This window comes from Lepidochelys olivacea (assembly GCF_965140295.1).
Source record: "Lepidochelys olivacea isolate rLepOli2 genome assembly, chromosome: 2".
Lineage (NCBI taxonomy): Eukaryota > Metazoa > Chordata > Testudines > Cheloniidae > Lepidochelys > Lepidochelys olivacea.
This window is the reverse complement of record NC_140412.1, coordinates 76936156-76951731: the sequence shown is the minus strand read 5'-3', so window position 1 is coordinate 76951731 and position 15576 is coordinate 76936156. Positions and strand designations below refer to the sequence as shown.

General features: G+C 38.2%; 1 protein-coding gene across 3 annotated transcripts in view; it reads right to left on the bottom strand.

The window, feature by feature from the left end:
* The window catches only part of KLHL14 (kelch like family member 14), a 78059-nt gene that overhangs the window by 5734 nt on the left and 56749 nt on the right, over positions 1-15576 (bottom strand). For 2 of the 3 annotated variants that reach the window (XM_084620406.1, XM_084620408.1), the window contains exons 5-7: positions 13593-13671; positions 5679-5869; positions 5410-5568 (exon numbers count right to left, since the gene is read on the bottom strand). In XM_084620406.1, coding sequence (XP_084476532.1) covers positions 5410-5568; positions 5679-5869; positions 13593-13671 — 429 coding nt within the window. Of the gene's footprint in view, positions 1-2209; positions 4678-5409; positions 5569-5678; positions 5870-13592; positions 13672-15576 lie in introns of those variants that run through there. The other variant, XM_084620407.1, reaches the window with a different exon arrangement.

Sequence of the window (15576 nt, the reverse complement as noted above, 5' to 3'; positions counted from 1 at the left end):
CCTCCAATGTTTATTTCTTTAACTATTTCAATTTATACTAACTCTTTAAAAAGCACCTAACCCAAGGACTCCCGGGCCTCTGTCATGAATCAAAAATACAACTGCATAACAAACAGAACCAAACCAGAGGCTTCTCTTCATCCCAAACTAGAAAATAACTAAGAAATGATGAAAGCAGACCCCAAGTTAAGAAATGATGAAAGCAGACCCCCAAGCAATATTCCTCCTCACTAACCAATTATCCTACCCCAGAAGTGGGGGCAGTGTTCCCTGAAGATCAACAGATCCAAGCTATTCTGGACAAACATGGGATGGGGAATAAGTTTCAAAGTTTAGATTTCCTCAAGTAGAATGTCTTGCTAGTAGCTACTATTTTATACAGATGGGGTTCCAGCTTGCGCATCAATGCTGACTTCTTCTGCAGCAATAATGCATGGTGAGAAGCTATCCCTAAAGTAGACAGGTTCCAAGCCATTTAGGATTCTGTCATTCATAATCAACATCTTAAACCTCACCCAGAAACCACAGATAGGCAATGCAGAAGCACTGGTGTCATATGCTTCCAGAATGATATTCTGCTTAATAAGCAGGCTGCCATATTCTGAACAAGCTTCAGTTTCCCGCTGATTTAAGGTGTAGCCTCATTAGTGCATTGCAGCAGTCATGAAGGGACAAAGACATGGATTATGGTGACACAGACCAAATCCACAAAAAGAATGGTCACCCTCTCCTGACTGAGATGGAAAAAAGCCATCCTGGTCACTGCTGCTATAAAATCATTAAACAGCAGCTGGGATGCAACGACGCCCCCAGATTGTGAAAAGGTGGGTACAAGTCTTCCAAGCAAGAGGTAGATATAAACGCGCGTTCTCTCTCTCTCTCTCTCTCGTTGCTTCCTGCAACCAACCAGTATCACCTCAGTCTTATCGGCATTGATCTCAGCCAGTGAGACCTCATCCATGCCCCAATCTCACCCAGACATTGAGTAAAGCATGCAATAGCACTGGCTGGATCAGACAAGATAGCGAAGGAGAGATGGGTATCATCAACAAAATGAACATACTGCAGCCCATGCCTCCTCATTAACCCTCCTACTGGCCCCAGACACAAGAATGGAAACAGGGAGGGAGACAAGATGGAGCCCTGTGGAACACCACATATGAGTTCCCTTAGAGATGATGAGTAATTGCTTGAAGTTACCATCAGGGAATGCTCAGTTAGGAAAGAATGAAGAAGCCACATAAGAGAAGTCTTATGATACCGCTCTTGTCAAGAGAAGAACACCTACCAATGCCACCACCACTGTTGTACTTGTGCCAATTGCAGGTCTGTATCCAGATTGTCAAGGAGATCTGAGGCATCTAGGTTCTCTGAGATTGATTCTCCACTGCCTTGTGGAATCATTTACAATTGTGCAAAGTAGATGCAAAGATATTGTAAAACTCCATCAAATCGGAATGGTAGCACAAAGATACAAGCACAATGGGAGAATTAAGATCCGTATGTGGAAGCCTACGGACAATATATATGTAAACAAAGAATTAGGTACTCAAAAAAGGCAAAACTAGATCTGTGCTCCAGCTTTCATTGCGGCTCAATGCATCACACAATTCTGAGATCTTCACGTTAAGCCATTTTGAGTTATGAGTGGACAAAAGAAGTTAGAATAATTTTTTTAAAGTGTAAATCCACTCTTTTTTGATAACAGCTTGTTAGACTGGCAACAATAACTTCTCTTCTTTCAGAGATCAAGTCTGAATTTTTTAGAAGGGGTCAAAATGTGGTTTAGAATTGGCACCATCTTACAGTCTAGATTGTGGAGTCTATTATGATTCTATCATTCTCATAATGCCCCTCTGAGGTAAACTGTATTACTGCCACTTTACAGATGGGTAAATTGAGGCCCAGAGACATTAAATGATTTGCCAAGTTCACACAGGTATTGAGTTGATCAGCTAGAAATAGAAAACAGGAGTCCATGCTCCCATTACATGTGCTATCCTTTAGACAACATTTCCTCTTATCAAATACCTTAAATCTCAAGAGAGCCCAAACAATTTTGTTCTTAGGAACATTGCAATAAAATTACAGCAAGATGATCTGTTTTATATTTCTATCTTCTTTCTCATCAAAGGGAACAGAAAACAGAAAAGAGAAGGAGAATTTAAGACTTTCTGTGAAAGGGCATTTGGTGATATGGGTAGCCCATAACAATGATGCTTGCAAAATTATTAGTTTATGTCAGGAACGAACAGGTGTGATGAAATGATTTTGTATCACAGCAGAATTTTCAAGGGACCATAATGAGGCCAATCCAGTGCGCGCAGAATCTGTCAAAGATCCCCACCCCTAAAAATTGTAGTTATACCCACAATTAGTTATGATGAGGTAAAGACACTGACATTAGTAGAGATCCAGCTTCATAAAAGAGTTCTTTACTACCCCAAGTCAATGCAGTATTTGTTGAAGAATCCACACTACAATCCACTCTCCCATCCCTTCGCTTACAGTTCTTCTTTGAGCTCCTCATCACAGGGCAAATAAGAAGAAATGTTTTCCAAAGAATTCTTTCTCAAAACAACAGACTGCATTTTGGTAGCAAAGATGGCAAATACCCCACAACAGAGAGCAACTCAGCCATGGCTGAAGCATACAAGGCAAAAATATGGTACAGCAGAAAATACAATGCTTGTAACACGTTCCATTTTATTTGTCCGATGAAACTGGGAGATGTCACCAGGGAGATCAGAACTCTGGTCACAACTTCCTGAGTAAAGAGACCTTACTAAACTATTACAGTTTTACAGTTCCATTTAATTTTAATCAGCACATGTTCAAATGTACTTTAATCAACGTTTAATATACTTTAATATACATTTAATCAACTTTAATATACTTTAATCAACATTTTGCTACTATATGGAACATATGAGTCAGGGAACACAAAGCACTTTGTTTACAACCCCCACATTGAGTAGGCCAGATCTTAAGGCCGAATCCTTAGCTGGTATATATCCGTGCTAGTCTAATGGAGTGATACCCTCTATTTATTAAACTGAGGATCTGAACCTCTATTTATAAAACATTAAGAGTACAATGCAGAAGGACTTCTGGGAGCAATATGAAAAATATGGAAATGCACTCTCTTTAGTTAAATGTACATAGTGTTGCAGTAAATAAGATGCAGTAAATAAGTCCCTTTACTTATTGCTTTCCTCTGTTGCAGGGAAGGACAAAATAGAGCCTAGAAGAAGAAATGAAGAGGAGAACATTTCCAGTTTTTACATACCTCTTAATTTTGTTATTCCAATAGAAAAAAGAATGGTGGAGCTCTGTGGGAATAAGACTAAGATGAGCAGCTTCAGCGCTTGTGTAGACATGACAGCGACAGCACGGATGCTCCCATCACTGTAGTTAATCCACCTCCCTGAGAGGCAGTAGCTAGATTGGCAGAAGACTTCTTCCATCAACCTAGTGCTGTCTACACCAGGGGTTAGATTGGCTTAACTACGTCTCTCAGGGTCTCACATCCCCGAGAAAAGTAGCAGGGTCAACCTCACTTTTTAGTGTAGAACTGTTTCAAAGAGCAACATTTCAAAGAACTCAAAAGACTAATACTTTCAAACTTGGCACCTAAAAGTGGCCTTTTCAGGCGTGCAGTATACAGATAGCTTCTACTCCTTCTTTCTTTTGGCCTGTCCCACCTTGCAATGCTCCTGTAGGCTGCACAAAACTGGCTAAACCAGTTCTGCACTTGGCATAGAGGCACTATCTGCCACAATGCTATTTACTGAGAGGACTTTATGCTTCCCTATGGTCCCTATATGTACCCGCTAAGGTGCTTCAGCCAACTATGAATACAGGGGAAAATTTTCCAAAGTGCATGAGGCTATGTTTACAAACAAAGATATGATTGTATCACAGGTAGTCATACCCTTGTTGACATTAATCTAGCTAGCACATGTAACAATAGCAGTGTAGATGGAGTGGCATGGGCCTTAGCACAGGCTAGCAACCAGAGTACGTACCCAAGCTCCCTACAGGGACTGTACTCTCGTTGCTAGCCATGCTGAAGCTTGCGTCATCATAACAGGGTTGTCCATAACCGGGTCATAGCAGTACAGCCAGGGGACATATGCTCAATCATGAACTCCCCTTACAAAGGAAATATACCTTCATTAATGAAATGTAAATGAAGATATCGCCTTGCAACAGCAATTTGCCTGTGAAATTTTGTATGTCTACACTGTTATGCTACATTTACACTACAACCTAGTGATGCAATTCCCCTGCTCATATACACATGCTAAAACCGGTGGCTATGTAGTTGGCATGGCTCAGCTGTGCTTCTGCAGCCCATGCTATTGTGGCTATCTTGCTATTTTATACTCACACTATTTCGATGGCAGGTAACTTGAGTATGTGTAAACAAGCAGGGGAATCCCACTCCTTGCTCATAGTGTACAGATAGCTGTATTTTCCCCATATTAGCTTGATTAAAGCTATGCATGCTACAATCATACCTTCACTTGTAATGCAGACATACCCCAAGTGTCTCATTGGGACTTAGGCTCCTAAGTCATTTAGGCACTTTTGAAAATTTTACCCATAGTCATTTTCATTGCTTCTCCTGCATTGTCAGTTAGTTTCCCCTTTTGTCTGTGTGGCTCTTTCATGCTGCAACAGGGGAGACAAAACAAACACATTTGATTATAAAATGACAGACATTGGCAGGGAAACACAGGGGCAGGAGAGGTGCATGAAACTTCTTTAAACTCATTTTTTAAACTGTCTAGATTAGACAGCATCCTTTTAACATCAATGGGAGTGGCATGTATGTATTGAAAAAAGAACACTGGATGCCTATACACTAGTCATTAAAGAAAAGCTTTTAAAAGATGAAAACAAGAAACCTTTAAATAGAATTAATAAAGAATTAAAATTCACAGGCTACATTTAATATTAAAAAGGGATTTTAAGTCTCTAGTCCTAATAGTTAATGGATGGTTTTTCATTAAACCAAGGGTTTGTTTCTCTGTGCAGCTCTGAATAAAACTCTTACTTCACATCTTAGAAAACGATTAGGAGGGAAATATTGCTGTTACATTTGGGCCAAAGAATAGTCTGTTTGTTTCACTGAATTCATGGTAATGACAAATTGTCCATGCTTTTGAGTAATGGAAGCTCCTGTTTTTTTTTATTATCCAAAGCATTCATTACTCATATATTTAATGTACTGTTATAATTTTGAAATAATTTGCATAAGATGTTTTTAAAACTGCTGGCTCAAGCATCCCGTTAAATTGTGTTTCAGGGTTTTTAAACTTAGTTTAACAATGACTAGCTAACAGAAATGCCCTCTGTCCAGAGACAGGACATTGAAATGTTGTTTTGCTATAAAAAGGTGACCTTTCAAATGGTTTCCTCCAATTGCATACAGTCGATCATTCATTACAGCCAAAGTGTGGATAGCTCGCTTTGTGTTCATGTCTTGTTTTCGGGCCCAGATGTCCATTACAGGGTCGTAGCAGTACAGCCAGGGGACATATTCTCCATTATGAACACCCCCTACAAAGGAAAAATACCTTCATTAATTAAATGTAAATAAAGATGTTGCCTTGCAACAAGAATTTGCCTGTGAAGTTTTGTATGTAGCAGTAATTGGAAAAGAGACTTGCCTGAAATATATATCTTGCCATTGTGCACTGCTCCTGCATGCGCTGCTAAAGGTTGCGGTAAAGAAGATACATAACGCCATTCGTTTGTCTCTAAATTATAGCATTCCACGCTGGACAAGTAGCCAGCTTCATTTCTTCCACCAATCACATACAAGTTCTTATCAAGCCGACATGCATAGAAACTGGCTCTCCTAGAGTAAATAAATCAATAAATAAAAATCATAATCCAATTAGTTACTAAGACAATTCTTTCGTTCTACTCTTTGAACTAAATTAGCTGCTACTTCAAGTTCTACTTCAAAAAGGAGTGTCTGTAGGTTTCAAATGTTTAGGGCCATTTAAAGATTGGATCTGGTTTGCTATGAAATATGTGCTCTGCATCAAATGAATACTTTGTTTTTCGTGTCAAAACAATTAACACACATACATCTGGTGAGGAATACCTTTTTCTCCAAAGCTGTTTGTTGCTTTTAACGCCACGGAAGGATAAAAAGGTGCTTATTAATGTTTGGGGCATTTGGTACTTTGTAAGGATATAACAACTTAGTAAGACAAAGTGAAAAATGAGGTAGATAATGTAACAATAATAAATTATCTTGACATTCACTTTCTTTATGGTCCTTCAAGGGTCATTGTTCCCAATTTACTAAGAGAACCACATCATCAACATTTTTCTTCAATTATCCTTTTTTTCTTCTTTCTGCAGTACTGCAAATAGAACAACTTTCCTTAAGTTAGGCACGGTATTACATTTCTGCCCTTTAACTCACAAAGATCCAAGTAACTAACTCCGAACAAGTTGTAGCGATCTGTGTGGTTTCACATGCAACTCAGGTCCACAGGAAGCTAATCATTGTTTCTGGTCAGGGCTGTGTGCTGACAGGACTTTTCCTACACTTTGCTTTCCTGGGTCCTTCCAAATTAATGTTAAGTGTTTACCACAGAAATAAAAAGAGAGTATTGGGGGTCTTTTGAGATTTTCCTAGTTTGGGCCAATCCTTACTTATGGAAGACTCTCCTGATGTTAATGGGAGATTTCCCAGAGTAAGAATGGCAACATCAGGCCCTTTAGTTGTAAAAAGCATCAGTATGAGGAAGAAAAAAGCAGCGCTGAATAGCTGTACATTAGGACTAGCACATAGTTTAGTTGATAAGACTTAGAGGGCCCAATCCTCCAATCTTTACTTTTGCAACATTCCCAAGGGAATCCCCCAGACTGATACTGGTGTTTTAGACACTACAAGGTACAGTTCTAATTACTCAGGATAACTGACATACTATATCCAATTCATAACTTGCGAGTGTAGCATCTATAGAAAGCAACTGGACAAATTTTTCAAATTTGCGTAGCTAATATAAGACACCTAAATTGATATCTAAGCAACCAAGTTTGAAAAGGGGAGCCTTTGTCTATTACACAGCCAGTCTTCTGAATCACAAAATAAAGTTCCTCAAGGCATCACACGGATTGTCAAGTTTTACTTAGGCCTTGATCCTGCAAGTCTTTGCAAGGAGCAAAGCAGTGAGCACAAGATGAGCTGAGGCCATGTGTGGATGTTAGTAAGGCTAAACAGTAGGCATAATACTCCACACTGAACTGAAACGTTAAATCATGTGTTGCCACTCCCTTGCAGAGTCGGTCAAGGGAGTAGAATGACCAAGTCTGATGCGGTCTAGCTGCTTCCAACCATGACCTTATTCTTACTATGAGGCAGGAGAGATTTGGTGCCCAGGAAGCAGTGCTCTTGCTTATGAGGAATTGGGTTGTTCTAAACTTTCGGTGCTGCCTTTTATTTTTATCTTGTGGGTACATGGGCAACCTCAAACATACAGGATCAAGCTCTTAGGTGCAAGACCTAAATACTACAGGAATGGCAATGCTATCAGAGGGAACAAGGCTCACAGCTAATACCAAAAGAGAACACAGCAGAAGATGGCTGAGGAATGGCTCTGGACATAGCTCCTGGCCTCAGCAAGAGCTGTTAAAATAAATTATGACCATTTCATCCATCAATCAGTGGTCAGCTAGAAGTTGCTGCCATGTATTCTCTGCATTATCAGGTAGCACATCATACACATTTTGTACCCTATCAGTTTATTCTCAGGCCGGTTAACTAAACATTTAAAAACTTGACTCTCCCATCTTTTCTTAGTACTGGCTATTTACAGGACATTTTAATAAAATCTACGTCCCCTATTGTTTTCCTACATAGCTACATTCAGCTAAGACACTTTTTTTGTGAGTATGGTCGGACTGTATGGTGGGGGGTGGGTTATTGAGGGTTTGTTGCAAGTTTTGGAGTTTATGGAAATTTATTGGGCCATGTTACCTTTTGGTATATATTTAATATTTTGTTAATAATCATAGCCATTTTAGTATGTGGCAACTTATAAATTATATGTTTTTGTTGCCAAAAATATTTTACATCCTCCTTCTATATGATAGCTTTGGAGGCCTGCACAATATTTACTAGATGTAGGAGGCATGTGATTGTCCAATAAAATGTAAAGTATATCTTAATGAACAACTTTCTTTGTGCAAAAGTGTGTATGTGAATTAGTTATTTACATAGTGTCAGCAAAACACAAGGTGCTTAGACATTACAATTTGACATCAATAATATAAACATCTACATAATTGGCAGTCTCTTTAACTTTTGTTCAGTCTCAATATACAGCACTAGTTACAAGTGGCAGATCTTACTATTTTAACAAAAAATAAATAAATCTTAATATTGTCCTGTATGTGTACTCCTAGTTTCATCCACAGAGTGTCACTGTTAGGAGCAAAAATGAAAACGCGTGCTTCAGTCTTCTGATTAAATGTGTGTGTGTTTGTGTGTGTGTGTGTGTGTGTATATATATATATATATATATATATGCAGAAACTCCAACAGCAAGGATTTCAAGTTTCCCTCATCTTTTTTCTCCACAAAATACTTTATAAGAGCACTGTGTAAAAGCAGTGCATAGTTAAAAGTCTTTTAATTGCTGTAAAATGTGCTCCAGACTACAATATAATATGAAAAGTCTCAGCCTTAGGAATTTCCCCCCAGCAAAACTGGGAAGAGACTGTCCACTCTAGTAAGAAAAATTATACTGGACTCTTTTTGTGGATCAGAGTATTGGTCCTGCATTTTGCCACCAGCAGTAGCCAATACCTGATGCTTCAGTAGACAGTGAAAAAGACCCCATAATGAACTTAGCTACATTTTACAATGCTGTACATGAGAAAGGAGGACAAAATTCCTTCCTGATCCTCACAGGCAATGAAACATTAAATCTGATAACCAATCTTAGGTTGAATAGCTACTAATGTTATTAGTGGTCATAAGAAAGTCTGGATCTTTTAAAAGAATACTATCAGATTATTTTTGGAGGAAAAGGTTTTTTTTTCTTACGTTTAGTTTACTTACTAATAAATCCATAGATTAAAATTATTTTTAAATTACTTTATTTGTCTCCAAAATATTGTTTACTTTCTCATTTCACTTGGCTTTGGACAGTAAAACAAGGCTGGCAGTTTCCAGACAGCTTCACTTTCTGTTTCTCAAGCACTGGTACAATGTTGTATTTTTTAGGTTATAAACAATGCAGAGGAAACTTTAAATAAAAGCTTTTAACTGAAAAAATTCAAATATCATGGAAATGTTTTGAATGATACAAGTTTTGTAACCTGTAATTCTGGACTGAAACTACTCGATGGTTTCTCTTCAGATCTAGGAATATCATTTGAGTCTGACATTTAGCAGCAGTGAATTCCATAGGTTGGGCAATATCACTGCTATAATGATATTTCCTTTTAATGGCCTTATTAGTTTAAATGCAATGCTCTTCAAAAAGTACCCCATTGTGCTTGGATCAGAATATTGGTTCATCTACCGTTACTGGATGGAGTAAGAAGGCAGGACTGATCAATTTTTACTTAATGTAATATCTAACAAGTTATTTAATATTCTCATAAAGTGTTATACACAATAAATATTAAGTATTAACTCAAGCAAACTGCACAAAATAATTGGCTTTAAAGAAAAAGCAAAACATGCTGCTGTGGCATTGAGTCCATAACGGGAATTAGATATTTGAATATTTTTTTATAACTCAAAAATAAAATCAGTCTAATATGGATTTCAGCATATGAGATAAAAGTTCATCTGTCACAGATTTTACACAGATTTTTAATTTAAGAATTTACTGCATGTGCACAAGACCCACATTTACCAGACAGGCATTTTAAAGGAACCATTAATCTGGTTGATTAGTCTCAGACTAAAATCCCTTCATAGGTCTTGACTTTATGGACCATAATGAGTCAAAAGGATCCACTAAACAGACTGTATTGTCAATGGTGCCTGCATTGTGCCAACAGACATAGGGCTTAATCCTGCACTCCTTACTTGGGAAAAAAAAGCGTATTGACTTTGAAGAAGAGCACTGTGTAAGCTCAAAAGCTCTCTCACCAGCAGAAGTTGGTCCAATAAAAAGTATTACCTCACCCACCTAGTCTGTCTGTTGACTTTACCAGGCATTTTGTATGAGTAAGGAGTGGAGGTGGGATTGCTTTACAGTTTTGTAATTAGATATATTGTCTCCTAAAAACTGTCATGTTAGACCTTGATGCAAAATGCTGTAACACCTCTGAGGAAGTCATTACAGGCTAGGAAGTAACATTACACATTTTAAAGAAATTCCTAATCACATTTTTCAGCAAATTCCCCATCCTTAGAGGCTCTATCCAGAGATAACTGACCACTGCCTGAATTATGTATCCTGAGTAGAAGGGGTGAAGGTTAATTGTCTCATTCTAAAGCCCACCAGCAAAAGGGACTATTATGATTAGAACATTACAACAAAATTTTGTAATATTTTAAGTTACTAACCATTTTGAACAGTGATTTATCACCAGGCAGAGTAATGGGGAAATGCTGAGCAGTCACAAGGCTTCAGAGGATTTCTAGTTCTTGGTAGAAACCCACCAGATACTAAAGCTGACTTTCACTAGGGGCTTTGATCCAATGCCCATTGAAGCAAATGGCAGTCTTCCAAATGACTTCCATGGATGCTGTATCAGGCCCTAAAAGCATCTATAGTATGTTAGGTTTCAGAGTAGCAGCCGTATTAGTCTGTATCCGCAAAAAGAACAGGAGTACTTGTGGCACCTTAGAGACTACCAAATTTATTTGAGCATGAGCTTTTGTGAGCTACAGCCCACTTCGTCAGATGCATACAATGGAACACATAGTAAGAAGATATATATACATACAGAGAACATGAAAAGGTGGAATATATATATCTTCTTACTATATGTTCCATTCTATGCATCTGATGAAGTGGGCTGTAGCCCACGAAAGCTCATGCTCAGATAAATTTGTTAGTCTCTAAGGTGCCACAAGTACTCTTGTTCTTTTTGTAGTATGGAATTACTACACTCTACCACTGGGATAACTAGCAAAGAAAATACTCTCCGGGTTTGTTGAAGAGATGGGTCAAATCCAGAATCTTGAGGCCAAGGAACAGCTTCAAGTTTTCAGATGGTTAAATCTGAAACCCATACCTAATCAAGATCCAAACGTCACCTCTTCTGATCATCTGTAGTTTATTTCACTCTCTTCTATATCACAAATAAAATGAGTATAGCACAGACCCACCAGGCATATTGTTTGACACAACACGCAAAGTGAAGGTCACACTAATGCACACACAAATATAATCTTTCTCCACTGTTTCTAGTGCTACTGAGCTGGCCATCACATGTCCTACTATTGTCTCCCTTCCCCCCTCCACCCTTCTTCTTTCTGAGTTGTGAGGAGCCTCTTTTCTAATCGAAATAAGCCTCACTTGCTGCCATTCCTTAAGTCTGGATAAGCATGTAAGAGAGGACATCCTGCCCATCCTCTTTACAGGGCTTTTGCTCCCATAAGATCTAGTGAGGATTTAGATCAGACTTACTTCAAATTCCCTAAGAATAGTAGCCAATTTCTAAGTTCACTGGCTGATCTATATACACCCAAGCACTTCTAACATGACTATTATGGTGTTAGCTGCAGTGTATGAGGTGCTTCTGCCAAAAAAGTATCCTTGCTGATCCCCTAAAGTGTTTATACACCCCATCACATAATTGTTAGTTTGTCTGTATCAAATTTCATACAATTCCCAGAAACCAAACCCTTATTAAAGTAGAGTTAAAGTTGAAAATATAGTATGTGTAAAAATAGCTTAAGAGGGAAGCCCTTAATAGAACACGGCTGTTCTAATAACCTTAAAGGCAGAAAAAAGAATCCCAGATATTTGTAAGCATGGAAATGCAGTGTTAAGGTACTCCAGAACAGTCCAGATTCTGTCCTTACATCCTGACAAACTACAGTGTATTTGGCTATGACAAGTATGATACCCACTAGAGCTGGGTGAAATTTTTTGACCAAAACTTTTTCGTCAAAAAATGCAGATTCATGTTGATTTCACTTGATTGTTTTGATTGAAAACAAACAAAATTTCCAAAAATACTGAAATGTTTCATTTCAACCTTTTCAAAACAAAACTTTTTGTTTTTTCAATTAGAGATGACTTTCCATTTTGAAATTTCCTTTTATTTTATTTTTTAAAAAATTAAAAATACACAAATTGCTGGAAATGAGTGCAAAACGTTTTGTTTGGTCTGAAATGATTCCGTCCACCTGAATTTTCGTTTTGATGAAAAGTTTTAAAAGAATTTTATTTCAGGTGGACCCAGAAAAACTACATTAAAAAAAAATTTTTTTTTAATTGCCAGCAACCAAACAATCCATCATTCACGCAGCTCTAAGTGTCACTATTAGCAAATTGGTTAGAAGCCCTTACAGCTGGAGCTCTCTTAAAACCTGTATTGTTTGACGTTTCACCTGTGGCCATCTTAATGTCCATAGTGACGGTATACACTGCCTAGCAGAGTTTAAGGTGTCCATAGAGGCAGGGAGCCTGACTGCAGCAGATAGTTAAGAGTAAACAGAGTTGTAACATTTCCAGCACCTGGAATTAGGGAATTCTCTTAGGAAGGTGGAATGGTAGCTGGTCAGGTCTTTGTACAAAGTGTAAGAGGAGAGATTTTGGTGAACTGGAGGATACTCTTTTGAATTTTTTTCATAAAACGTAAGTATAAACTTAGATTTCCTGGCTTTCAGATATTTATTTTCAAACCTACAACATTCCACTGAGGTTTTCCCCCCTAGGGATAGGATGCAGGGGTATGGTGCAGAGGTAGGTTTAAGGAACCTTTACATTCCTCTGATCCTGGTGCTGTTCTGGTGCCAGGCCACTCTCCAGTACAAAAGAAGAGTAGCAGAAATGCTGCTCTAATTTGTGCAGCCTGCCAGCAACTCCTGCTGGCAGACCAAGATCACAGAGTGGGACTGCTCTGGCCAGCTAAGTCAAGTTTAGAATATCTTTGAACTGCTGCAGTGGCAAAAAAATATATCCTCACAGAGGAGGACTGGGGTCTCAATGTTTCTGTTGTTTATAACTGACACTACTGTAACTGTCCTGTCCCTACTGCACACTCTCTGTGACGTTCGGCTCATGCAACATGCCTTGGAGGTGACAACCAAACATTAAGAAAATGAAAAAGACAAACTCTGCAGCACATTTTGGAGACTTCAGAAAAGGACGCAATCCTGCAGTCCTTACTTAGGCAACCCTCCCCCATGAAGTTAATCGGAATTTTGCAAGAGTTAGCACTACAGGATTTGGCCCCTCGATTTTTGAATTTGGAATGCTTCAAAAAAAAAATTAGAAGCATAAAGAGAAACAACAGTACACTGAGATTTTATCTTCAACATCTTTACTAATTCTACAGCATTCCCTTTTCCCAGAATTAAGCCAACCCTCAGCTCCTCTTAGGACAACAAAAGAAATAGTGAAAAATTTGTAGCAGGTTTTTACCTCTCTTGCATGGGTGGAAGTTGTATCCAGCTGTTAAACCTGGGATCATATCGGCTGACAAAGTTTGTACTGTGTTTCCCTGTAAAGATAGATTATTTTGACACTCAACTTTTATTTCATGTACTTAACATCACCATTTAATATATCAAATATATTTCACATGTTGGCAATTTTTATAAAGAGTCCCCTTTTTATAACAATGTATGAACTCAGCACATGTTGTTATTCAATAAATGGGGCACTACAGTATTTGAGTTAGCAAATATCAATGGTATAAATAAAAACATAAAGAATATTATTTTCTTCTGTCATAAGAACTTGGAAATTTGTATTTAAAAACAGAAGTCCTGGTATTTTCAAATCCACCATAAATAAATTTGTCATGACACAACAGAAAATTATTGCTCAAGATGGGGCTTCTTCATGGCATTTTTATGACTAGAGTACTTTGTGGCAGTTTGAAAAATCACAGGAATAACATGTACTTTCCTTCCTCTCCACTTCATTTCTGTTTGGAGCAGGGTGAGAAAGATTGTTTAAATAACCAGGAGTTACACAGACCATTAACACATGTTGTGCAACCGCTACACTATTTTATTTTTATTCTACTATTCACCTTCGGTGTAAGTTAGCAGGAGTTATACGTGTGCACTGGGGGGAGAATATACTCTTAGAGTCTTATTCCAAGTGTGTTAGCTAAAATGAGAAACATGAACAACATAAGCTAGTTAACTAGCTTATCCCTGCTGTCAAACCCCAGAACTGTATGCATGCCTTCATGATATTAAGACTGCACCTTATTTTACATACAGATTGACATCAAAGCAAGAAGACTGAAGCAAAAGAGTGTATTGCAATTTCTGTGTAACACCTGAGACTTCAACACATGAGGGTCTCTGAAAAAGAAACCTTTGTTTATGTATGTGTGACTAAAAAATTGAATTAGAGGCTCCAAAAGACAGCAGGATAACCCAACCGTATACGTCACAGTTAAATAAATGATCAGAGCGTATTCTGCAAGGTGAATATTTGACATTGTCAGAGCATCTAAAGGATTGGTCCCCCTTGCCTCTTGTTTTGTACACAAACCCCAGGATGCATTTGTAAACATCAAACTCATAGATAAGAACAATGGTCCAGCCATAGTTTTTATCTGTAATTTAAGAACGTGTTCTACAAGGATTTAGAGAAAGGAACATGTTGTTTTCTACTTCTGGAGGTAAATTTATCCTCTGTACTCTGTGTGAGCATGTTGCTTGCAGAGTTGGATGTGGTAGGTGACTGCTGAAAAGTGCAGTATTTTCTGCCACATCCAGCATATCCCTAAATCAGGATTGAGCCCCCATTTTGCTGGGTACTACACAAATATATCTGAAAAGAGAGAGTGAGATGCTGCCCTGTTGAAGGCAATGGGAGTTCAGCCATTGACTTCAGTGAGGCCAGGATTTCACCCATGGTCCCTGCCTCAAAGAGATTACAATCTGTAAAAACGATGAAGAGATGAAGATTGGGGCAACAGATACAACATACAAGAAAAGCAATTGGGTTGGCAGTAGGCAGGCACACATCATGTTAATTCCAGGTCTTTTTTAAAATCTGTTTATATATATTTATATTATAAAAAGTAGATTTACAGAACAGTTCATGGGCAAGTACTGAATACAAGCTTGAATTCTGGGATGGTTCTAATGCTGCTATTGATACTACACACCAAAGATCTCACAGTTTATTATGCCCTCAGAACTCCTTGGCGGTATAACAGCTTTTTAACTGTTGTTACTCTACACACCTCTGATTTTGTGGTCCTACACTTCATAACACATTATGCATTGGTGCTAGCACAGGAGTTTCCAAACTGCCCAGCACAACAGGCTTTAATGTGGATCCTCCAATTTATTCTTGGAATTCAGTTTGAAAGAAAATTGCATGCACCACTTTGCTTGCACATCAGCCTGGAAGTGCACGTGAGGAAGTATTTCTCACT